Here is a 22,769-nt window from a genome sequence, read left to right on the forward strand (position 1 = left end):
TCTCGAGTTCCTCTTTTACAACAAGCAAGGAGGAACCACATCATCAGCACACACCGTCATAATGGCAAAAGGAGATGTGCCGACCCTGGGCAGTCTCGATAAGCCTGAAGATCTCAACAATCTTCTGCGTGCAGACCGTGGTGATGACTGCACTGCTTGCAGAGTGATTGGTCAGTACTTTAGCTCTTCCCATTGCCTCACAAGCCTTCTTCGGTGGCACATACGACGCTGGTTGCTAACTGCGGAGATCTACAGGCGGTGGCGCATTTCTGGCACTCGCCGGTTATAACTATGTGTCAGGCAATGCACACCTCCGGAGGCAACAACAAGCAATACTACAAAGCAAGTCGATGTTCGGCATGAGGAGTAGAAAATCCGGCGTTGCAGGCATCTCCCTGGGGTTGGCATATCTCGGCATCTGGAGGCTATTCATGTAAAAAAGAATTGGGGGGAGAAGGCCAGATGGCGATCAACCGACGCAACCGACATATGAACAGTCCGCTCCATACACGGAGCCTGCTGCTCAACCACAGCTGATGGCGAGGATCGGCCGACTAGGATACACATCGTCAGCTACCGGCCGAAGCTAGTCCAGCGCGACTCTCGGATCTCCGAATGCTTCAGTGCTAGGAGGGAGCTGCAAGGCTAGCCCGCGATCAAGGCGCACCTATCACCTTCCTGGTGGGTGTCTCGGGGAGGTTTCTGTTCACTGCCGTGAGCACCTCTATGCACTTTGTACCACCGCCTGTCACAACATATATCTACTCAGTACTTGAATATTAATCGACTCGACAAGCTTTTGTCGCCAAATCTGGATTGGGCATAACGAGAATCTTGCCACGAGCGACAGTGGAAGCACGGATAATCATGCCACACCCCTGGACGCCCCTATTCCGACTGCGCATACACAGTAGTCATGAACTCATACCCATCACTTCTCTACGCTTTTTTCCGCTTCCCCCTCCCCCCCTTTCATGCTACCAGGACACGGGGAAGGCCAAGCTGTATTATGCATGGGCATACAAACTAGTTCAGAGTGGGCTCAAGCTCTCTAATGTGGAGAAGATATACGTGACTTAAATAATTTTTGTCATGAGTACCGGTAAGAAGCTAGCGGCGCAGCTCAACACTTGATCTTCCTCCGGGCAAGGAAAGATGTCAGGCTTGGGAGTCTTCAGGAGACAAACGTAAGCTTATCAGTCTACCACTACGCTAGCCCGGAGGTCGAAATCAGAAAGACGAGTACGACCACCCATCGCATAGGGGCCGAGGCTACGGGCTTACTGCCCTCTAACCTCAAATTACCTCAAGACCTCCTGATGAATTACTCGGAAGCTCTCAATACCGACAGGAACATCATCTACGAAGCACAATATGAGGCCGCCACGAGGGTACAAATCTAACAACTCCAGAGCGAGAAAGGTACGATAAGGACTCTTGTCAAACATCATCTTAACCTTAGCGATGCTGTCGTGATTACCAGTTCGCGTCGGTGGTTCAACGTGTGAATCCCTATCAGTAGCGGAGCCGTTGACTAAGCTGATGGTATGTGGGTCGCCAAGTTTTCAGGACGTCGACTCTGTATCCGCAACTTCGTCCCAAGTAGCATACTTCCATGGCCTTGTAGAATCAATAACGTCGTAAAAGTAACCAACCTTTTTTTTCTTGGGTGTGTCTGTGTGTGTATTATTGTATCGTCAAGCAATGTGTGATCGCAAGGAGTCTCAGATCTGTGTGATGGTGGAAAATACAGTGTAGTGAGGTCTGTCCCTTTGTCAATGACAGAACGGCTGTGAGTGTCAGGTACCTTGTGGGGGTGCAATTTCAAGTCCCGACAACACCAGAAATTCTGTACCTTATCCCTTCAACACTTCAACCATCTCATCACGGAACCCATTGGAGACGAATTTCTGGCGCAACGAGACAAAACAAAAAAAGCCCCCCACTGATAGATACCCATCATCCAGCTCACACCGATACCCATACAGGATCAGGCTCTTGCACGGCAGAGCTTGCCAATTTCATAGTCAATATGCCCATCACAATACTCAAACCTCGGTCGATACCTCAAACCCACGATCATACGTTCCATGCATCAGACTCAGACTCAGACTCAGACTCTGGAGGTGTTGATTTGGATGGCGACGTTAGTATGAGCCGAGCATCAAAACGTGGGCGGAGCGGAGACCACGAAATTGTGACACCAGGCGAAGTTATTACAGACGACCCCCAGTGGATGAGGTTAGTCAAGCAAACCTTCCTAGACCTCCGCTCTCACTCTCATTCTTTCTTTCTTTCTTTTTTTTTCTTTTTCGTCCCGTACTCAAACTTTTCACCCTTTCCACATTTCCTCCACTTCCACGGAGGAGCAAAATTGACGACCTTCCCAGGGGCCACGGGACCTACGTCAGCTCTGCAGAGGGAGCCATCGTCTCCTCCGTGGCAGGCACGGTAACCCGCACCAACAAACTTCTCTCCGTCCGGCCTCTGCGGGCCCGGTACACCCCGGAGATCGGCGACTTGGTGGTCGGGCGCATCGTCGAGGTGCAACCAAAGCGGTGGCGCGTCGACGTGGGGGCCAGCCAGCTCGCGACCCTACAGATCAGCGCCATCAACCTGCCCGGCGGCATCCTGCGCAAGCGTACCGACACGGACGAGCTGCAGATCCGCTTCTTCTTCGCCGAGGGGGACCTTCTCGTGGCCGAGGTCCAGACGCTGCACGCCGAAGGCGGCGCCTCCCTGCACACCCGCAGCTTGCGGTACGGAAAGCTGCGCAACGGCGTCTTCTGCGCGGTGAGTGGTATCGGCGGCGGCGGCGGCGGCGTCGTGCGTGCCAAGAGACAGAGCTGGACCATGGAGGCGGCAAACGGTGGCGGTGCCGTCGAAGTTATGCTCGGCGTGAACGGCTACATCTGGATCAGCAAACATGTGGATGGCGAGGTTCCCACCGAGGGCGTGGGGCTGAACAGGATGGAAGAGTCGGTCAGTGCCAACGTCTATTCAAGCCAGAATGACCGGATTGAGGCCGAGACCATGCGGGAGATTGCCCGGATCCGGAGCGTCATCTTCGCCTTGGTCGACAACGGGCTCCGGGTGGACGAGGAAACGGTTACGGAGGGATATAGGGTGGCCGTTGAGATGGGTCATGAGACGCCCGACGATGACATCTACCTTGGCGGTGAGAGGGGCCAGAGATTGGCGGCTGTCCTCATTGCCAGAGATGACTAGTGGGTGTGGATAGGTAGGCGGCGGCACTTGGGAGAGAATCCCACTATCTACCAAACAAATTACGAAAAAAAGAAAGAAAAAAGGCTATCGTTATTACTCGGTCTTGTTCTCATAGACGATTTGGCCATCGAGGCATCTTTCTCGTCACGCTATGCATTCATTTCAGAACAGGCAAGGTATATATACGACCATCCCCCAAACGCCGCGTCCCATGATATGCTTCGGATATCTGCTTCGCCTCCAATCGTGCTTAATCAACCCTGTGTGAGGACCGCCCCGGCAAAGTATCCCTTGTTCTCCAACACCCCCCTATCTCTTATGAAAGCTGTATACTTGACCACCCATTGTGGGGCGAGATCCCCCTTGAGTGCGCCATTGTCCTCGCCGTTGCTGTTTTCAACGGTTGGGTCGGCGAGGACGCCAGCACCCTGCGGCCCCTGACCGAGCAACTCCCGAAGCGTGCCCTGGGGCAAAATGTCGGTGCAGTCAGTGTGAACGAGAAGGTTGATGCCCTCCGCCCTGGCAAGGTCGATCAGTGGCGGCGGCACGTTGCAGCAGTCTCGCGTGTTGATCTGATCAACAACGGGTCGAATCTTGACACGCCTCAGGAAATTGGACAATTTCTCTGTGCCGAACTCGGAGATCCCCAGTGCCGCAACTTCCCCCCGCTCGTGCAGCGCCTCGAGCGCCGCCCATGTAGCGACTTCGGCCTCGAGGTCCCCTTGCGACGCGTTGCGCTGGTCGGCCTGCCACTCGCAGTCGCCTTCGAAAGACATGTCCGGGAAACTGGCAATGAGCAAGTCAATGTGTTGAACGCCGAGCTCCTTGCGGACTAGGGAGAGGGCTTCCTCTATATAGCGCGGGCGCTCGGCGACCGGAGCTGATGGGAGAAAGAAGAGCTTGACTGTGATGTCGTAGTCGGCGGTGTCCTCTTGCAGGCCGGCGAGGGACCAATCTATACGAGGAACGTAAAGGGTCTGGCCGTCGTCGCTACGATCGGTCCAGATGTCCAGGTGAGGGCGGGGACTGCCCAGGTTATTCTTATCATCAATGCGGGGCAGGGCTTGGCCGTTGAGTTGGTGGCCGCCGTTCGCATCGCTTGTTGCTACGTCGCCATCGGGCTCACCGTTGCGGACCGGAGAGGCGGCTGCTGAGTAGTCCTGCCGAGCGGCGAGAAAATTATTGCGCAGCGATTTGGTGAGTTCGAGATTGGACCTGAACGACCCTGGTTTGCGGAGTAGGGAGGGGCCACCAGAGACAATGTTCCTGATAGATTTGTGAGATCGCCAATCAGCATTCGCCTTCGTTGCCTCGTAAACTGCGATTTCAGAGACCGGGATGGAGCTTCGGACGGGGCACTGTCATAACACAAATAGTCGAGGACAAGGAGGAATACACACCCGGTTGAGAGGATTAATTTGGTCATGGCTGGTTGCGTGCGACAGACAAGGTCGAGAAGTATAATTTCGGACACGCACGCTCTGATGAGAATGAGCCGGAATATCCGGGGCGTCCGGGCAGCCGTGTCTAACTGCCAAGCACGCCTTAAGCGAACAAGATGGCGTGCGCGAGGTCTTTCCACACGAAGCGGCGTTCTTGCAGTGAACGAGAACAACGCCGGTCACCGGTGCAGGAGGTGTCGCAGCTTATTAACTGGAATGGACCCAGAGAAACGGCGTAAGCTTATTAATGATGCATGGATAGACCCGTGTCGTAGGAAATGGGTGGGCTACCTAATCAGGTAACTTCTGCAGGCGTGGTGATGCAGATGGGAAGAATAAGACATCGAGAAAAGGGCAGATGAAGAGTTCAGTGACGGAATTCGAAGTCAAAGTAGAAGTACGAAGTCTAAAATAAGGTACCTATTGATTATATTAAGTACGTCTTTCAAAGAACTTATCCGGCCCACAACAAAGGGGCCCACTGAGGTAGATAGACCATCCAGAGGAAAAAGTTCTCGCCAGAGATGCGAAATGGACTTCTTTCTCCGACCGTTGGAAACTAATCCAACTTCAAGGGCAGTCCGGTGTCGACCTGGTGTTGTGCTAATTATAATGGGCACTTGCCTGCTGAACGAAGTACAGAGTACCGTGTAGCAATGGCGTGTAGCAATGGCAGGGTGAAAGTGACTTCGTTTCTATGTACTATGTCAGCCCTAGGTACGGGTGCGCCGTATCGTATCTACCGTAGGTACCTTATCTCCGTAAGGCACTCGTATATCCAATCACTGTGCGGACAGGACTTGGACATGTCCCGCCAAATGTGTTGTTTGTCAGAACGGTCATGGTAAATCTTCGGCAAATTGTCTGGATCATGGGGGTTCCCCGAAGCATGGTAGGTACTGCTGCTGAGTATGGATTAATGGTTACAGTTGCAACTCGAGGGTTCAGTAGAAGTCCAGTCACCTCTTCCCCTTCCCTTGTCCATACAACATCGGCATAGAATCAGCAGCAAACGGTTTTGACACATAGCGAAACATTCGGCTCTACACCTCCTTTACTCTTACAGCCGTCGGCGTGCGGTTTCTGTCACTGTCGCCTCTGTCGCGCTCCGCCTTGATTGCTCTCCTTGCGTCCGGAGGGGTTTGTATCGAACACAACATGGCGATCCAGTATGGCTTCCTCCCGGCACCCTGCATTCCTTCGCCGACCTACCTAAAGGCTGCCTATAACATAAACCATTTTCAGCATCAGTCCAGCTAAGAGACATTCGACATAGGTACTTGATCCTCCTCTCCAGGCAAGGCAAGGTGGTAAGTTCAGCTTGAGAAATCTCGCCCCTCCATTCCGTATACGGCCAACCGTCTGACTTGATTATCGCATCACAGCGCCTTGCCAAGTGGTTCACTACTTTGTCGCCAAGAGAGAAGGCCAAGATTGTGAAGGACGTGTCCCAGCTGGTTCTGGCTCGCCGAACCCGCATGTGCAACTTCCTGGAGTATAAAGGTAAGCCATACACTTGTCCGACGCGAGCACATCTTTGGTACTGGTAGCATGCTAATTCTGTGGAACTGGGCAACATCAGAATCGAAAATTGTTTACCGCAGATACGCATCCCTCTTCTTCATCGCTGGCGCCGACTCGGACGACAACGAGCTCATCACGCTGGAGATCATTCATCGATACGTCGAGCAAATGGACAAATACTACGGCAATGTGTGCGAACTAGATATCATCTTCTCTTTCACCAAAGCGTACTATATACTCGACGAGCTTCTGCTGGCTGGTGAGCTGCAGGAAAGCAGCAAGAAGAATGTGCTGCGTTGCATATCCCAACAGGATGCCCTGGAAGACATGGAGGTATGTTTTCCCCTGTTGCGCTTTCCTCTTATCCCCCTACCGCTTCGCGGCCGCGTCCCCCAGTTCCGCACGCCCTTGTCGCTGTCCCGTTCTTCCTCACATCATCCGTTCTCCTTTGCTGGGGATGGAATGTTCGATGTAGCCAGTGGACCAGCAAGGCCGTAGCCCTCTACCTTCGTTTGCATTTCGAGCTGACTCCCCCGCCCTCCCACCCCCGGCCCTTCAACCAGGTCGAAGACGAGGTTACAAAGATCATGTGACGCCCTTTTACAATTGTATCCGGCATCTGGTTGGTGGATCTTACATCGCGATGCCTGACAAGAGTCCTCTTTCGGACCTCTTTTTTCCGAATTTCGATCTCAGACGCACGAGTTTCTATCACCGTTCCGACACGCGGCGCATGGCAGTACACTGGGCTAATGGGCACGTCCTCTCGATTGAATTGCAGGAGACGGAAGACGCCCGGAAAGCTCTGAAAGACATGGGTCTTATTTGATGAGAATTTTGACCAGTCGGCCGGTCGACCGGCGAACCCAACCCCCCCTTTCCCCCGGGTTATAGCTGTCTTGGGCAGTGCCGAACTATACTGGGCACAATGAGGAGGAGAGAACGAAGAGAACATCAACCAACGACCAGCATGATGAAATGGGCGTTGTTGATTTTCACATGCATAGATCTTGAAGATCGAACCAAAGGGCCATCTCTGAATCAAGCGACGGGACACTGGTGGTTGGTTGATTATGCGTCCAGAAATGATTACGAAGTACGAAGAAGTCCTCGAAGCCGCATGCAGACACATTATTGGTTTGATTCACATGTACTTGGTAGACATAGGGGAACAAAGTTAATTACAAGCACCAACGCATTGGTGCGAGAAACATCTTGGAGACTATGGCCAAAAGCCAACAATTGGAAGACACGTTGTTGCGATGCGATGCGGTGGTCACAACCGTTACGAGCCGTGCTTACAAAGTACCTAGGTAGAGCGGATTGCTTTTCAGAAAGTACTTTACCTTACCTAGGTGGGGACTTGGGCGGCTCTGGGCTGGACGAGGAGAGGGACGAGCGGCTGCTGCCAAGGTATCGGTACTTACCGGTCGCTACTCCGTATGGCCAGTCACGGGACAATCAATACCTACATCACGTCATAGGCGTAACTTGCACCGTCTTCTCGTCTATTCGTACCAACATAAACAAAAACCCTCGAGCAGTACGGAGCATCCGTCGTTATCTTGGTCTTGTCGCTTTCTCGGCGCCATCCATCATGCCAATTACTCCCGTCTTTTGGTTGAATTGATCTCAACAAGCATTTGCCCTCGTCTCTTTAGCGCCATTTGCGTCCCTCATCAAGAAACGAAACCGACATCTCACCAGGGATCTCGATCGAGGTCGAACTCGACAACCAGCCACCTCGGCGTCTTTAGCTGCCGTTTAGCTCGCCACAGCCCACGGAGGCTTGATGAGGTGAGGCAAAACCCTCCCTATCAGTCTCCTTTTCCAGTCCCACGTTCTTTCATTCATCCCACCTTAATCTTATCCCGTCTTTCTGCCTCTTGTCTTGATTACGACAAATACATTACCTACCTTACCTTACCTTGCCTCACCTACATAAGAGTCACACATGCAATGCACCTAGTGGCGCACATCAACCTGGCTTCCGGATACCAACGTCAGACCAGCCCGTATTGTGAGAGGGGAATGTCGAGAGGAGATGCCACTGAAACGCCAGTGGCACGCCTCGTCAGACCACCCATTCTGGCTTCCCTCTGGATATAGAGGTGACAGCTATGGGATAAGCGTATGGGGATTGAACAAGAGCAAAGGAGGCGTGATCCATGAGAAGTCCCTTGGGTTCATGCCTGTCATCCAGAACTGCGCTTACTCGCCTTTCCCTTGACCAAGCTTGCGCCCTCGTACCCCTCGTTTCCCCCCGTCTTTCCTTTGCTTTCCAGGAGCTTTCCTGTCCCTTATCATCGAACTGGGAGCTGTCTCGGCCGAGTCCGAACTTTCTTCCCATCACGATAACTCCACTTCTTTTGCCCACAACAGGAAGATTTGGGGATGCTTTCTTCAACGTGCCCGTCTGGGGATATCGACCGATATACCGTGAACCCTCTCAAGTCCCAGACCCCAGATACCAAATCCCACATCCTGCGCAACCCGAGTTCTGTTTGCTCTTGGACCCCGAAATTGCCGCCGCTTTGGTGGCTTTTGTCGTGTTTTAGCCTCCTTCCCATCCACCCGGGAAAGTTCCCAGCCATACCGTTCAAAATATCTCTTCACCTCCCGTTACGCTCTGGCCCATAGACACTTGCCAACAGCTTCCAGCCTCATATTCCAGCCCCATACTTCATCCTCACTCTTGCCGTTTTGCTATTATATGGGTTTTTTATCCGGATATTCTGTCTCTGTCTGTCTACCTTCGTGTATCTGGGCTCCAATGTTCCGTCATTAGCTTCCCCGGCACCCTTTTCTTTTCTACAGTACCGTCACCGTCAAGCCCTTGGCGGTACTTTGGCTGGGAGGCAACCGGCATCACGCCTCTCACTTGATTGATCCTTGTCTCCTGTCACGCCATCGTCCGTGGAGCACGAAGCTCCTACGTCCACTCACTAACTATGATCCCCAAGACGATGGTCTCCAACGAGGTCTATTTACTTCCCCTGAACGACGACGGCTCGCCCCAAGTCCCCGGCGAATACATTTACATCGCATCCAATTCTCGCGAGCGTATAATCGTCCGCTTCACCATCGAGGGCACATCTTCCATCTGCCGCCATGGGAGCCTATGGGTCAATATACCGGAGGAGGGCGCTGAGTTTCGTCGGGACAAGTTCAGGGAGTTCAAGTAGCCCCCCCCCCCCCTCCCCTTTTTCACCTCTCGCCCCCTTTTCTAGAACTGCTTTCCGAACAGCGATCCTGACGTTTCACGCTCGAAAGGCTCATCCCCGACTTCAACCGTACGCTTGAGATCTCGATTCCCATCTTTCAAGCTGGCGCTTATTGCTTCTACACCACCTACGCCGAACTCCCCGACCTAGCTAGTGACTTGCGCACCGATGCGCTGGCCAAATCGACCTACAAGGAGACTCCACGTTATTACATCGATGTGGCCCCCAGGCTCGTACTCGACGGTCGGCCACTGCCCCTTCCTGCGCTGTCAGTTTTCACGGTCATTAGCAAGTTCATGGGCGAATACCCGAAGGATTGGGAGCGTCATCTCGGCGGCATCAGCGATCGCGGCTACAACATGATTCACTTCACCCCACTGCAAGTCAGGGGTGCTTCCAACTCCCCTTACAGCATATACGACCAGCTAAGCTGGGATCCGGTTTGTTTTCCGCATGGTGAGAAAGACGTTCATGAGATGGTGGACAGCTTGGAGAAGAATCACTCCCTGTTGAGTCTCACCGACATCGTCCTCAACCACACCGCCCATAACAGTGCGTGGTTGGAGGAGCACCCGGACGCCGGCTACAACTTGATCACGGCTCCCTGGCTCGAGTCGGCATATCTCTTGGACACAAAGCTCTTGGAACTCAGCTCCAACCTGCAATCGCTTGGTCTCCCAACCCAACTCAAAAGCACCGACGACCTCTTGTTGATCATGGATGCCATCAAGAAACAGGTCATTGGCAAAATCCGTCTCTGGGAGTTTTACGCCATTGATGTCGACCGAGACGTCGACGCTGGTGTGAAGGCTTGGGTTGCAGGTCGTGTCGAATTCCCGGAAGACTCTCTGGGTCCCGATGGTTTTATCGGCTTGAAGAATGCCAGCCTCAAGGAACAAGCCGAATTTATTATCAAGTACGGAATACTGAACCACGATCGTCTTGGGGAGCGCTACAGGAGGACAGTCCACCCCACTGTGGCCGCAGCCCTCCTGTCTGCCATCTTCGGCCGCTACGAGGGGGAAGGAGGCCCAACGCCGGACCGATCAGCGGCCGAAACCAGACTCGCGTCGATCCTTGACGAGGCCAACTTGCCTTTCTATAAAGAATATGATGCGGAGATCAATGAGATACTAGAACAGCTTTTCAACCGCATCAAATATTGTCGCCTCGACGACCACGGACCTAAACTGGGTGAGGTCAACGACAAGAATCCGCTCATCGAGACCTACTTCACCCGCTTGCCGCAAAACAGTGTCACTTCGAAACACAAGAAGGAGGAACTTGTCCTCGTGAACAACGGATGGGTCTGGGCGGGTAACGCTATGATCGATAATGCCGGCCCTCGGTCACGCGCTTATCTCAGGCGAGAAGTCATTATCTGGGGTGACTGCGTCAAACTTCGGTATGGCGACAGCCCGGCTGACAGCCCATTTCTCTGGGACTACATGACGACGTACGCTCGGACGTTGGCCAAATATTTCGCAGGCTTGAGGATCGACAATGCTCACTCCACCCCTATCCATGTCGCCGAGCACATCCTAGACGAGGCGCGGCGAGTCAGGCCTGATCTCTATGTGGTTGCAGAACTTTTCACGGGCTCTGAAGAAATGGATTATGTGTTCGTTAAGAGACTGGGTCTGAGCTCCCTCATCCGCGAGGCCATGCAAGCTTGGAGCACCGGCGAGCTAAGCAGGCTTGTGCATAGGCATGGCGGAAGGCCCATTGGGAGTTTTGAGGTCGATGAACTTCTGAGGGTCGATTCCAAGACGTCGGTCAGCCCTACCGCTTCTCACGCTTCTTACGCTTCTCAGGGCGAGTCTGAGTTCGATGACTCGAAGTTCTCGTCACGCGACATCATCCGCAGGATCAAGCCAGTGCCTGTGCACGCCCTCTTTATGGACTGTACCCACGACAACGAGACGCCGGCGCAGAAGCGGGATGCTCGGGATACCCTACCGAACACTGCCTTGGTCGGCATGTGCGCGAGTGCCACCGGAAGCGTCATGGGATACGATGAGATCTACCCAAAACTAGTCGATCTGGTCAACGAGACGCGACTGTACACCTCTGAGTCTTCCGACAAGCCCGTCAGGATTGGCGGAGGCAAGAATGGAATTGGCGGCATCAAGAAGCTTCTCAATCAGATCCACACGCTCATGGGCAAGGATGGCTACGACGAAACGCACGTCCACCACGAAGGTCAGTACATCACGGTCCATAGGGTACACCCGGAGTCGAGGAAGGGCTACTTCTTGATCGCCCATACCGCATTTCCAGGCTACGGAAATGGAAATGGCGCGTTCAACCCGGTTCATCTCACTGGAACGCGGGCTCGGCATTTGGGAAGCTGGATGCTGGAAGTAGATGCGACCGAGGAGACGAAGAGGAAGGTGCTCGAAGATAAACGCCATCTCAGGGGCCTTCCAAGTCGGGTTGTCGACGTACCCGGCGTCCGCATGGAAACCAAAGGCAAAGACACGATCATTGCGGTGCTTGACCAGTTTCCGCCTGGGAGCATCGCCCTCTTCGAGACTTGGATTCCCGCCGCCGAACATTCTACTGGACTCGACAGCTATGTGACTTCAGGGGCCAAGAAGGCCTTTGCGGGTCTCAGCCTCGTCGATCTCAATCTGTTGCTGTACAGAGGGGAAGCCGAAGAAAGGGATAGTAGCAACGGCAAAGACGGCTGTTATGATATACCCGGCCATGGCAAGTTGGTGTATGCTGGCCTCCAAGGCTGGTGGAGTCTACTCAAGGACATCATTTCCGAGAACAACCTAGCCCATCCGCTCTGCCAGCATTTGCGGGAAGGCCAATGGGCGTTGGACTATATCGTTGGTCGACTCGAGCGGCTCGCCTCTACGCCGGGCCACGAGAGGCTGGGCAAACCGGCTGTGTGGTTCAAGGAGAGGTTTGATGCGCTTCGGCGCATTCCGAGCTTTTTGCTGCCCCGGTACTTCGGCCTGGTGGTGAGGACAGCGTACAGGGCCGCATGGGAGCGCGGAATCGAACTCATGAGCGAGAACGTCAGAGACGGCCAGTGGTTCTTGCACAGTCTGGCCATGGTCGGGGTGCAGCTGACTGGCACGGTCAAGTCTGCTTCTCTGTATCCGAAGACGATTGTGCCGTCAATGTCCGCCGGTCTAGACCATTTTGCCGTAGAATGGGCGCGGTGCTGGGGACGTGACATCTTCATTTCCCTCCGGGGCATGTACCTCGGCACGGGACGCTTCGACGAGGCAAGGGAGCACATACTCGCTTTCGCCAGCGTGTTGAAGCATGGACAGATCCCCAACCTTCTGAACAGCGGGACTGCTCCTCGATACAACTCGCGAGACTCGATCTGGTTCTTCCTTCAATGCATCCAGGAGTGTGTCAAATTCGCACCGGAGGGCTTTGATTTGCTCCGGGCAAAAGTGAAGCGGAGGTTCCTCCCTTACGACGATACTTGGTTCGACATGGACGATCCGCGAGCCTACTCTGAGGAAAGCACAATCGAAGAAATCATCCAGGAAGCACTGCAGAGACACGCCGGCGGCATGTCATACCGCGAAGCCAACGCTGGCCCGGGACTCGATTCCCAGATGACCGACGAGGGCTTCAACATTGATATCAAGGTCGACTGGGACAATGGCATCCTTTTTGGTGGCAACCAGCATAACTGCGGTACCTGGATGGACAAGATGGGCGAGAGCACTCGCGCGGGATCTAAGGGTGTACCTGGGACACCGCGCGATGGCGCAGCGGTCGAGATCACGGGCCTCCTCTACAGCACACTTGCCTGGCTGTCCAAGAGTCACGCAGAAGGGAAGTACAAGTATGACAGCGTTACGCGAACCGACGGTTCGTCCATCGGCTTCGATGCCTGGGCCGACCTGATCAGGGCCAATTTCGAGCGATGCTACTTCGTGCCCCTTTCGTCCAAGGAGGATGCGCAATACGATGTGAATCCGGCCATCATCAACCGCCGCGGGATCTACAAGGACCTCTACCGCTCCGGTAAGGAGTACGAGGACTACCAGCTCCGGCCCAATTTCCCCATCGCCATGGCTGTGGCGCCGGACCTGTTTGATCCCGGCCACGCGATCCACGCTTTGAGCGTCGCCGACAAGGTCCTCCGAGGCCCCACGGGCATGGCGACACTCGACCCGGCCGACCTGAATTACCGGCCGTACTACGTGAACAGCGACGACAGCGACGACTTTGCCACCGCGAAGGGGCGCAACTACCACCAAGGTCCCGAATGGCTGTGGCCGACGGGCTTCTTCCTGCGGGCGCTCCTCAAGTTCGACCTGCAGCGTCGGGACACGGAGGAGGGGCGGACCGAGGCGTTCCAGCAGGTCACCCGGCGGCTCATGGGATGCAAGAAGATGATCCGCGAGAATGTCTGGGCCGGTCTTGCGGAGTTGACCCAGAAGAACGGCGAATTCTGTCCTGATTCGGTAAGTCGGAATTCCCTAACCCGTGATCCAAAAAGCTGTCAAGGCTTTGCGAAAATGTAAGAGAGCCATAGAATCCGAACTAATACGGGGGCCTTGTCTCTTCCCTTGGTAGTGCGGTACGCAAGCCTGGTCTGCGGCCTGTCTCATCGACTTGTACATGGACGCAGCGAAGGAACAGGGTGCTAAAGGAAGTTTCTTCCTGCCCACGCGGTCGAAGTGAGGGACCGGGGGGCGGGCGGGTGGGAATGGGAAGGCAAGGGGGTACTGCTGGCTTAGTTGAGGGCTGCCGATAGAGAGAATGACTGGACAACAGAAAGTAGGAGCATTGCTTCTAGACTAGAGTCCAGATACTCGCAATACAGGTGTTGTTGATTGTTGTTGTATTCATAATACAGTAAACCCCAACCCCTCCCCCCCAAAGGGCATTCCGCAACACTGACAGTTCTGTCTTCACGTGGCACATTTCAAGAGTTCTGTTGCCATGAGCTCGCCCTCACAGAACCTGTCCAGTGCACAGTGCACTCGTGCGTTTCCTTCCCTCGCGATTTATACGCCGCTGTAGTAGACGACCCCGGTACAGTCAAGAATAATGCAATTCGGTTGGTGAGTTCTTATAAGTGTACAGAATACTGGAAGGGGGCGATGAACAGATGATATTGGCCAACTCCACGCGTGAGATGATGCTAAGACGACCGTGTACCTAAAAGAGAAATAAGTGCCAAAGCCAGACCACAGTGTATATATCCCCCTTAAAAGACAAAGAAAAAGTATAACAAACATGCTGCTTTTGTGCCATGGTCGAACACCCTTCCGTATCCGACCTCCATCCAGTCCTTCTTTCGCCCTGGCTAGGCCGCTTCGAGAAGGATGGGTCGTGACTAGCCAAATATAACACAATGGAGAAAAAAAATAACAATGAAAGAAGACGCGATAGTGGAACGATGTGCCTAGTTCGGTCCGCCTGGAATAGTCGTCGTTAACCGTTCCGTCCTTGTATCCCGTTGCCAGCCGCCTCGGTCCCTCCCTTGAACGCCATCTCGCCTGGGTAATCACCGTGTAAAGACCGTCTTTTTTGGGGGGTGTTTGGAAGTTGACATATAAAGTAGGTCGTTTCAGAAATCCGGTCCGTCCCTCAAATATGCGTCGTTGCGGGACAGGCATTCGTGTACAGGGCAAAGAAGAAAAAAAAATTGGAAGAAAAAAGGCAGACAAGCCATAGAACCTTTTCTCACGTACGGTCCCTGACCACCCACTTCTTCTTCTCTTTTGACTGGTCTGAGTAGGCGACAGCGGTGCCGGGCATGAAGACGCCAGGACCGGAGCGATCGGAGCTGTTCGGCGAGCCTCCTCCAGACTGGCTGGCGTGTAGGGAAGAGCCGCCGGCGGTGGGGAAGGCTGTCGCGGATGTGTGCTTGCCGGACTGACTGGCGCGTTCCTTGCGCTTCAGGTAGCGGCGGCGCCAGATGCAGGCGCCGATCCAGATGGCGGCGATGCCGACAACCATGATGACGATGCCAATAACCCAGCGCCAGTGGTGGGAAATCCTGCATAACGGGAGAGTGGTCAGCGTTGGAAGTGCAGAAAGGAAGGATCCGTCAATGGTAGCAGTCGCGGTCGACTCACCAATCGCCACCGCCGCCGCTGGTTTGGTTATCAGAGTTTGGGGGAGGAGAAGCTCCGGCGCCGGGATCCGTGTTGGTGGTAGCAGTACTAGTAGCGGTTTCTCCGCCTTCAGCAGCATTGCAGAAGCTGGTGAACCAACCCTGGACGCTGGAGAACTCGGCATCTTGACACTGGGCGTAATCGCAGACGCCGCGTATTCCTTGTCTCCAGGGCTGTAGCGGGCCAAAATTGCAGAAGCAGTCGGTGTCTACCTGTTCGGCGGCCGGAGGAACACAGGCACCGTTTGCATCGTGGAGAACGCCGCAGCTGAAAACGCAATCGGGGAGGTCATTGAAGGGGACGAGAGTTGTTGATGGACCGTTGTCTTGTGGGGCTGTTGTACAGGACGTCAGTGTCCACAAGAAAGCGCGAACAAGGGTACCACAAAACTAGAAACAGTATCACCTACCCATTGTTTCTTTATATTTTGGAGGAGTTGAGTTAAAGAGGGAAAGTCGGGGAAACTCGCCAGAGACGAGATTGCGACAGAAGCTTTGCGAGGTCAGGTCTCCAACGCGGGAAAGGGGGACGGAGTGAGATGATGCTGACGCCAAGACCGGGCTTGTATGGGAAAATCGCGGGAAAGATCCACGAAGACTCCGGGGGTGCGCAACACCGTAAGGACGGCGATCGAAGACGAACGAGCGCCGAAAGAGGCTGTGTGGATGGTGGAGGTGTGAAGGGAATTGAATAGGAGGCCGCCCTGCTACCGGAACGCGGTAGGGAAGCGAGAGATTCGGTTGGTTCGATTTGGTTCGATGATTCGGATGCTTTTCGCGGTTGATAGCCGATTGGTGCTTGATTTATGGTGAATGACGACTCGATGCAGGTGAAGGTGTACGACCGAGGTATCGAAGGCGAGACGGATGTCCAGGATAGTGAGAAGATTGTTAAAAATCCCGAACGGAATCAATTTAATCACTCAGATGGTTGTCTCGGGCGGAAAGGACTTCGAGCGGCTCGATCCTTAGTTTGGGTTGGCAGGAAAGATAGTCGGCGACCGAGAGAAAACAACGAGCGACAGACAGTGTTATGTTGGGTCTGGTGAATTAACCGTCCGCAAAATGCAGTAAAAGGTCAGCTCTCGTCGACGGCGAAGCGAGGGTAAACCGTTATTGACGGTCAGTCGGACTTGAGACGAATAAGCCCAACGGTGAGAGATGGAACTGGTGTAAACCGGAAGATTGGGGAGATTGAGAAGATAGGTGTGAGATGGTTCGAAAGGATCGAGGTAAGAAGCATAAAATCACGCGAGACAAGAGAGAGGGAAGTCGAGACCCAACAGGCATTCAAGCACGGGACGAGTATAGGCTACAGCGGACATGGCATGACTCTCGTGGCGGGTATTGGGCATGCATTCCATTCCCACCTGGCTGTTACTTCCTTTCCAATGTACCCACTACACGTACTGAAAACGCTGAGGGGGAAACCAGGGCCAGGAACTTCTGCACGCCTTACTCAGCTGGAATCCCGCTTGGAACTGGACCTAGAAAAGGCGGAAACCCTGGAAAAGCCCGCGTCGCTCCCGTTCACATGAAGTAGGTGGTACTTCGCTGATTGAGTTGATTGGTTCCAATCTTGGATTCTCGGGTGTCAGCAGGTACAAGATGATGAGATGACGTGTGACAACGGATGACAAACGCCCGGAGAAGTCGATGAATTCGTAAGGTAGTGTACAGTGGGTAAGGTACGGTACGTCGGATATCTATGGCCATGTAAGGTAGCCAGTACTTATAGGGTACCTCGCCGGACTGGAACAGTGGTGAGAAGCCTTGAATTCTCGATTCTTTGTCAGACCTACCCTAGTTCTCCATATAGTCCATACGTTCCATCCCTTGAAGGATGTCCGTAATTAACGAAATAATCTCCTGTCAACCCCTGGATCCCTCTCTGTTTCTTCCCCGTCTTCACCCCGACTTTTGGAGTGCAAAATGAACCGTCTGAGTAGCCAAATTCAGCACCAACCAGCCCTGAGCGGGCGTTGTTGGGAATACGTATCCGTACTCCTATCCGTACCCATAGCTTATACGAAGTATACCTTATAGTGCCTTCGATTAAGCAAGAATAACGGAAATCATTCAAGCACTCCGTATTGTCGTCCGTTCCCCTTAATTCTCCCTGCTTATCCTCGCTTTGTATGCCCGACCGCGGGGCCCGTTTTGATAGCTAGCGGCTAAGGAATTGCATATTGCATCCCCTCTAGGGAACCCCTGGACAGGACGTGGAACCTCAAAGCAAGCAGCAAACAACCTTGACTACCTATGATAGTGGCCAGCAAGGCGATCTCTTCGTGTCCGCCAATCCGGGCCAAAAACCAGGTTGTACAGCGAACGATCCTGTGTATACCAGCCAGCTTTCTGCATCGCTGCGATGGGACCTGCGCTGGGTTAGGGAAGGAGGGCCACGTTTTGAGTCTTGGCAAGGGCGTTTCTCATCGGGCAAATTATGGGTGCTGGTTGATGCTCTGAATCCCGGTATGCCATTGTAATTACACTAATACGAGAAATTGTTGGCCTGCGCCTGGGAAGTTGTTATAATTTTTAGTTGCTCTTTATTTTGGAGATGTTTTAAGCATAATAATGTGGCTGAAGAGTCCATCTTCGTTCAGGATGATGGCGGTAATCGGAGAGACACACACACCACACACACACTACCTGGTACACAAAGACCACTGCCCCCCCCCCGAATGTCCGAATGTCCATGGAAGGCTTCGCGCTTCTCGATATGGTCGAAGTATGGAGCACTTCGTACATCGTACGTGCGAGCCCTCCCCTCCCTCTTCGTCATCGATATGCCATAGCTGCTCGGCTAGCCACTGTTCTTGCTTGGCTAAACCTTGGCCGAAGAATTGCTATTTACGACTTGGCACCTCAGCCCTGGGATCGGAGCCATGGCGGCATGTCGTCTGCATAGCATCTCTTGGCTAATCCTACATCCGCGATCGTGTTCTTGGCCGAGCCTTTCCTTGGCACTCCCAGGCGTCCTCAGGTAGGTAATTACAGATCCGGATGCCAAAGCCAAAAGAAATAACTACTTCGTAGACGCCGTCGAGATGGTGAGCATTTTGAGCTTTATTTCTCTGCCGCCAGTACTACCTATCCTTATTATGGAAGCATTGTCCTCCTATGAACCGACTTGGAATCCGTCGGCTCCTCTCCCATAATTCCGAAATTGACCTAATTACCCTGGCCAGATCATTGATTCTCCAGGAGGGGGTGACTTCTGGCCTTGTTTTTCTCGCATCGGATCCGATCTAACCGCCAGAGAATCTCTGGGCTTCATAGGTGCAAATATTAATACCCCACCATGACAGTTTAGCGGCGTCATGGTCTAGAGGTATGATTCTTGCTTTGGGATTACTGAATAAGTGCTCAAACCTGCAAGAGGTCCCGGGTTCAATCCCCGGTGACGCCCCAACAATTTTGTCTTTTTATGTCTGCACGCATGCTGTATATGTATGTGTTTTTTATGTATGTATGGTTCATCAATTTTGCTTCGTTTTAAAAACTTTTGTTTTTTTATATAAGAAAAAAGGAAGAAAAAAAATTACATATAATGTTATTACGATTAAGAAACAACCCCCAACTAATTACCTTTTCCTCTTCCTGGTATCTGATGTCTGTCCTTGATGCCACTGTTCACGATGTTTGTTCCCTCGGTCCCGGCTACAACCCATCACATGGATGCGCTGCCTATCAGTTGTGATCACATCCGTCGTTCTGCTTCCGGGGTAAGTAGTAAAGTCTCCACGTCCTGTTTCCCTCTCAACTACGGAGTACATATATTCTGACGCCTTTTGGGCAACATAGTACAGGTAAGGGGCCTACATGCGCTAGCCCGCTGCAAACACTGGCCAAATCTGGTGAGTGAACCGCTTCGCCGCAGCCGATGACAAAGTGTGTTATGGAGTAATAGCCTCCAAGCGCTCTGGGTTTACACTAGATATTGGAGAGACTTGGGGCGGGGTTTGTTTTCGTGCTAATTCTTGGCCTATGGTCGCCTAGGAATCATATCTCCCGTCGTGACCCCTTGCCTCTCGGAGGCGAACGAGAATATGGTCAACTTGAGGAGAAACAACCATTCGGAGTATTCCGCCGTCTCCCTCCCGCCTGTCCCGTCTGTCCCGCCTTCTGTCGCCGAGCCGACAAGTAAGTGACTGAACCTAACTATTCCTGCTCTTGACACCTGTTATACTAACTGTGTATGTATGTAGTTGCGTCTGAATATATTCAGAGGGACGTCTTACCTTCGTTCTCCCGCCCGGCTACTGGTGCCGCTCACGCCCTCGCCGACCTCCCAGTACTTCGGGACCTCGTCTCTAATAAGGCTGGCCGTGGCACCTTCTCTACGAAAAAGGCTAATAATATCCCGGCTACTATAGTCCAGTGCGTTGGAGACGAGGCTCCCGCGCCATGTAACCGTTGCGCTCAGAGGTTCGGGCTTTGGGCCCAGTGTGTGGTGCCGCCCGTCGCGTTTCATGGCGTCACCAAGGGTGCCTGCGCTACCTGCCACTTCGAATCACTCGGCAGCAGGTGTTCCTTGCATAAAAGTAAGCATGCATCTCTTATAGCTTTACTGTAGCAGCCAGCTAATAACTGTTGTAGAGAATCGGGTTCCGATGGCCCCAGCCCCCCCAGCCGTTAACACCCTGCCCGGATCTACTGGCCTAGATCTGGCGCAGTTGAAGGAAGACTCTAAGAGGATGACGGATGCCCAGAGGGCCAGCGCTGAGGCTAGGATACAGGCGGAGATGGCGGCCCTGGGTTGGGCCAAGCTCGAGCTGCAGCAACGGGAACAACAGCCTTGGTCTTGGGAGGATAAGGAGGACACCGAGTTCGGCGCCAACTTCAGCAAGCGCACCTGGCATGACAGCAATGGTTCGTTTCATGGCGAGTTTACCTATGTACAGACCGCGGCCACATGTCTCACAAGCGTATCCCTTCCAGGCGAAACCATACTCTATTTCCGAAAAGCCTGATGACCAAGGCGGAACCCACTCGCCCCGGCGTGTCTATTCATTATGCTCTCGAAAAGCGGAGGAAGAATTCATGGATTCATGTACACATGGGACATCAGTCTTCCGGACCTTACCCTTCTCCTTCGAAGTGAACGACGCAATGACATCATCAACAGGATCCACACTTCAAGCCGAGTGAGCTCCAGAATTCGCGAACGATAGCGTCAAAAGTCCTTGTCTTTCAACTGATAAGACTCCCCCGTGAAGCGTCTATTAGGTACTTTCTGGGAGTACGTCTTGCTGGTATCGGCTTCAGCTTTCGGGAAGTCGGCCGATATCGATATATAGATGGGCTGTCAGTGGTTATTTGTCCAAGTTGTCTCAGAACATATTTATCTTGGATAGGGTAGGGTTTTGCAGTCCATGCCTTGTCCCATGCGGAGGATGTTAAGTCTTATGGCCGGATGCGGCAGGAGTCTTAATTCCTGACTGTGCGCTCGGAGTGAAAAATGCTGGGACAGCTGCTGGGAGGAAGCGAGATCTTTATTATTAAGGATGTCTTCAACCGTGGATGTCTGGACGAGTTGGGTACCACTGATTCATTAGCCTGCCTTCAGAGGCGGAATACCTAATCCCCATGCGGCTAGACCGTCCCCCTACTTGGGAATAGTAACACTCTTCCCCGGACTCTCCCCCTTTCACCTTCCCCTTCTTCTTTTCGCCAAAGCTCCATTGTCAAGCATTCGAAGAGGGGCAGTTCGCAGGAACAAGGCAGCCAAATTGCGGGGATAGGTCATAGGATACCCTCGCCCGGGAATGGCTAAACTGTCTATCTCTCACTAACTTTGGCTTGGGATGCAAGGCAATGCAAGCAAGTCGAACGGTGTGAGTCGGTATGATGGATTGACCCGACGAACGCTGGAAACAGGGGCTGGGGGGGACTCCATCCGGCACAACCTTGGGCGGCCTAGTTGCGACCGAGTCTCCGAGTGTCAACTTGAACGTGTCGGATGACACGCTCCATTCCAGTGGTGGCCGTGAAGTGGAAGCTCGCCTACATCCCCATATGGCGGCGATGGAACATTCCAAACCCCTCCGCCTCCTCCCCCGTCTCCTCTTCCTCCCCTATCCCTCAGGCCTACTTCGCCTACATAACCCATCGAGCGGTCCTCCCCACACAACATGAACATCATATCCTCAGCGCCGGACGTCCCCGTCGTCGACGACACGGGACTATGCGGGTCGGATTCCAGGTGATGCGGCCCCCCCTCGGCTCCCCCAAGCGGTGCTAACGGTGGGCGCGACGGCATGAGAGGCCGTCCTTGCTGCGCGAGCCATTCATCCGCCGTCGCCGTCGCCGTCGCCGTCGCCGTCGCTCCAATTTCAATTCCTCCAGCCTCCGGGGGCAGCGTGTGGCACCGGTGGTTCCGGATCGCGGCTTCAAGTGCGGCGATGCGGCCGTAGAGCTGGCCGATGAGCTTACGCGAGTTGGAGAGTTTCCGCTCGTCGATGGCCGGGTAAGTACACTCCGCACCATTCCCGGCGCGGAGGCAGAGACGGCATGGTCGACCGTCGGCGTTGGGATGGCACTGTAGAACAGAAAATCACTTTTCTGTTAGCGGCATGCGCGAGGAACTGGTCGAAGGGGGTAGGGAATCCTCTGGTGGTTGTAACCTTGACTTTTTTCCTCCGGCATGCGGTACAGGCTAGAGGTTTTGACACACGGGGTGGTCTGGAGCAGGAAGGGGAAGCCTGCTTGTGTTTCGTGGTTGTGACATGGCTCCGCTGCTGGTCTGCCTGCTCCGATGCTTGAGGAGATGGGAGGTATTCGGACTGATAATGTACTGTTAGGGGGAAGTTGTGTGGGTTCGAGTATGCGTCAAACGGCGGCTCCATGGTTGTGATGTCGACTGTCGACTGAATCTGCTGCACGTTGTCGGCGGTATTCCTTCGGTGTTCCTTCTTTGAGACGGTTCTTACATAACGGGACTGGATTCTTTGGGTGTTATAGACAGTAGTTGAGGGCGTAGTAAAGTTGGCGATGAGACGTGAAGAGAACCCCGCCGCAGTCAGAACTGCTGAGTTGGGCTTCACACCAAGGCACCCGGGTGCATTATATGTAAAGCCTGAGGGCTGGGCCTTGACACTTATCTGCCACGAGAGTCCACTTCAACCACCCTACTGTAGGCTGTCCCACTTCCCCAGACAAGGAGATCGGGGAAGCTCCCCACTGACCCCAGATACTGAATCATGGGGGCACCCCCCCCCCCGGGGGGGGGGGAGGGGC

The 22,769-nt window shown here is 53.7% G+C and overlaps 10 protein-coding genes and 1 non-coding gene across 11 annotated transcripts; 7 read left to right on the forward strand and 4 right to left on the reverse strand.

The window, feature by feature from the left end:
- Positions 1-3: 3 nt before the first annotated feature.
- Positions 4-496, forward strand: SODALDRAFT_381811 (hypothetical protein). The gene is made up of 2 exons (XM_028615187.1): positions 4-170; positions 256-496. The coding sequence occupies exons 1-2, from the start codon at positions 62-64 to the stop codon at positions 435-437; spliced, it is 291 nt and encodes a 96-aa protein (XP_028463468.1). The 5' UTR covers positions 4-61; the 3' UTR covers positions 438-496.
- Positions 497-1,869: 1,373 nt separating this feature from the next.
- On the forward strand, positions 1,870-3,538 carry SODALDRAFT_317275 (exosome complex exonuclease RRP4). Its single transcript, XM_028609334.1, has 2 exons — positions 1,870-2,241; positions 2,391-3,538. Exons 1-2 carry the CDS (start codon positions 2,033-2,035, stop codon positions 3,226-3,228), a joined length of 1,047 nt encoding a protein of 348 aa, XP_028463469.1. The 5' UTR covers positions 1,870-2,032; the 3' UTR covers positions 3,229-3,538.
- SODALDRAFT_363515 (glutamate-cysteine ligase modifier subunit) lies at positions 3,483-4,654 on the reverse strand (the record flags this gene model as incomplete). Its single annotated transcript, XM_028614565.1, has 2 exons — positions 3,483-4,494; positions 4,629-4,654. 2 exons carry the CDS (start codon positions 4,652-4,654, stop codon positions 3,483-3,485), a joined length of 1,038 nt encoding a protein of 345 aa, XP_028463470.1.
- Positions 4,655-5,597: 943 nt separating this feature from the next.
- On the forward strand, positions 5,598-6,729 carry SODALDRAFT_301301 (hypothetical protein). The gene is made up of 4 exons (XM_028608900.1): positions 5,598-5,839; positions 5,947-5,980; positions 6,056-6,173; positions 6,253-6,729. Exons 1-4 carry the CDS (start codon positions 5,829-5,831, stop codon positions 6,690-6,692), a joined length of 603 nt encoding a protein of 200 aa, XP_028463471.1. The 5' UTR covers positions 5,598-5,828; the 3' UTR covers positions 6,693-6,729.
- Positions 6,523-7,713, reverse strand: SODALDRAFT_71961 (hypothetical protein). Its single transcript, XM_028615614.1, has one exon. The coding sequence runs from the start codon at positions 7,324-7,326 to the stop codon at positions 6,697-6,699; it is 630 nt and encodes a 209-aa protein (XP_028463472.1). The 5' UTR covers positions 7,327-7,713; the 3' UTR covers positions 6,523-6,696.
- A 571-nt stretch (positions 7,714-8,284) lies between these two features.
- Positions 8,285-9,222, forward strand: SODALDRAFT_329035 (hypothetical protein). The gene has a single exon (XM_028610836.1). It carries the CDS (start codon positions 8,363-8,365, stop codon positions 8,750-8,752), a length of 390 nt encoding a protein of 129 aa, XP_028463473.1. The 5' UTR covers positions 8,285-8,362; the 3' UTR covers positions 8,753-9,222.
- On the forward strand, positions 9,161-14,083 carry SODALDRAFT_284190 (glycogen debranching enzyme; the record flags this gene model as incomplete). Its single annotated transcript, XM_028608450.1, has 3 exons — positions 9,161-9,375; positions 9,468-13,863; positions 13,976-14,083. The coding sequence occupies 3 exons, from the start codon at positions 9,161-9,163 to the stop codon at positions 14,081-14,083; spliced, it is 4,719 nt and encodes a 1,572-aa protein (XP_028463474.1).
- A 643-nt stretch (positions 14,084-14,726) lies between these two features.
- Positions 14,727-16,162, reverse strand: SODALDRAFT_71990 (hypothetical protein). Its single transcript, XM_028615615.1, has 5 exons — positions 16,075-16,162; positions 15,935-16,017; positions 15,487-15,859; positions 15,100-15,407; positions 14,727-14,824 (listed from the first exon to the last, which is right to left on the reverse strand). Exons 2-5 carry the CDS (start codon positions 15,936-15,938, stop codon positions 14,811-14,813), a joined length of 699 nt encoding a protein of 232 aa, XP_028463475.1. The 5' UTR covers positions 15,939-16,017; positions 16,075-16,162; the 3' UTR covers positions 14,727-14,810.
- Positions 16,163-18,844: 2,682 nt separating this feature from the next.
- On the forward strand, positions 18,845-18,939 carry SODALDRAFT_t189. Its single transcript has one exon. It is a non-coding gene; the product is annotated as a tRNA-Pro (tRNA).
- A 157-nt stretch (positions 18,940-19,096) lies between these two features.
- SODALDRAFT_329037 (hypothetical protein) lies at positions 19,097-20,702 on the forward strand. The gene is made up of 6 exons (XM_028610837.1): positions 19,097-19,255; positions 19,335-19,387; positions 19,530-19,673; positions 19,739-20,074; positions 20,130-20,402; positions 20,472-20,702. Exons 1-6 carry the CDS (start codon positions 19,209-19,211, stop codon positions 20,501-20,503), a joined length of 885 nt encoding a protein of 294 aa, XP_028463476.1. The 5' UTR covers positions 19,097-19,208; the 3' UTR covers positions 20,504-20,702.
- Positions 20,703-21,252: 550 nt separating this feature from the next.
- SODALDRAFT_353305 (hypothetical protein) lies at positions 21,253-22,591 on the reverse strand. The gene is made up of 3 exons (XM_028613637.1): positions 22,157-22,591; positions 21,634-22,071; positions 21,253-21,536 (listed from the first exon to the last, which is right to left on the reverse strand). Exons 1-3 carry the CDS (start codon positions 22,376-22,378, stop codon positions 21,450-21,452), a joined length of 747 nt encoding a protein of 248 aa, XP_028463477.1. The 5' UTR covers positions 22,379-22,591; the 3' UTR covers positions 21,253-21,449.
- Positions 22,592-22,769: the final 178 nt, after the last annotated feature.

The sequence above is a fragment of the Sodiomyces alkalinus genome (genome assembly GCF_003711515.1).
Source record: "Sodiomyces alkalinus F11 unplaced genomic scaffold SODALscaffold_11, whole genome shotgun sequence".
NCBI lineage: Eukaryota > Fungi > Ascomycota > Sordariomycetes > Glomerellales > Plectosphaerellaceae > Sodiomyces > Sodiomyces alkalinus.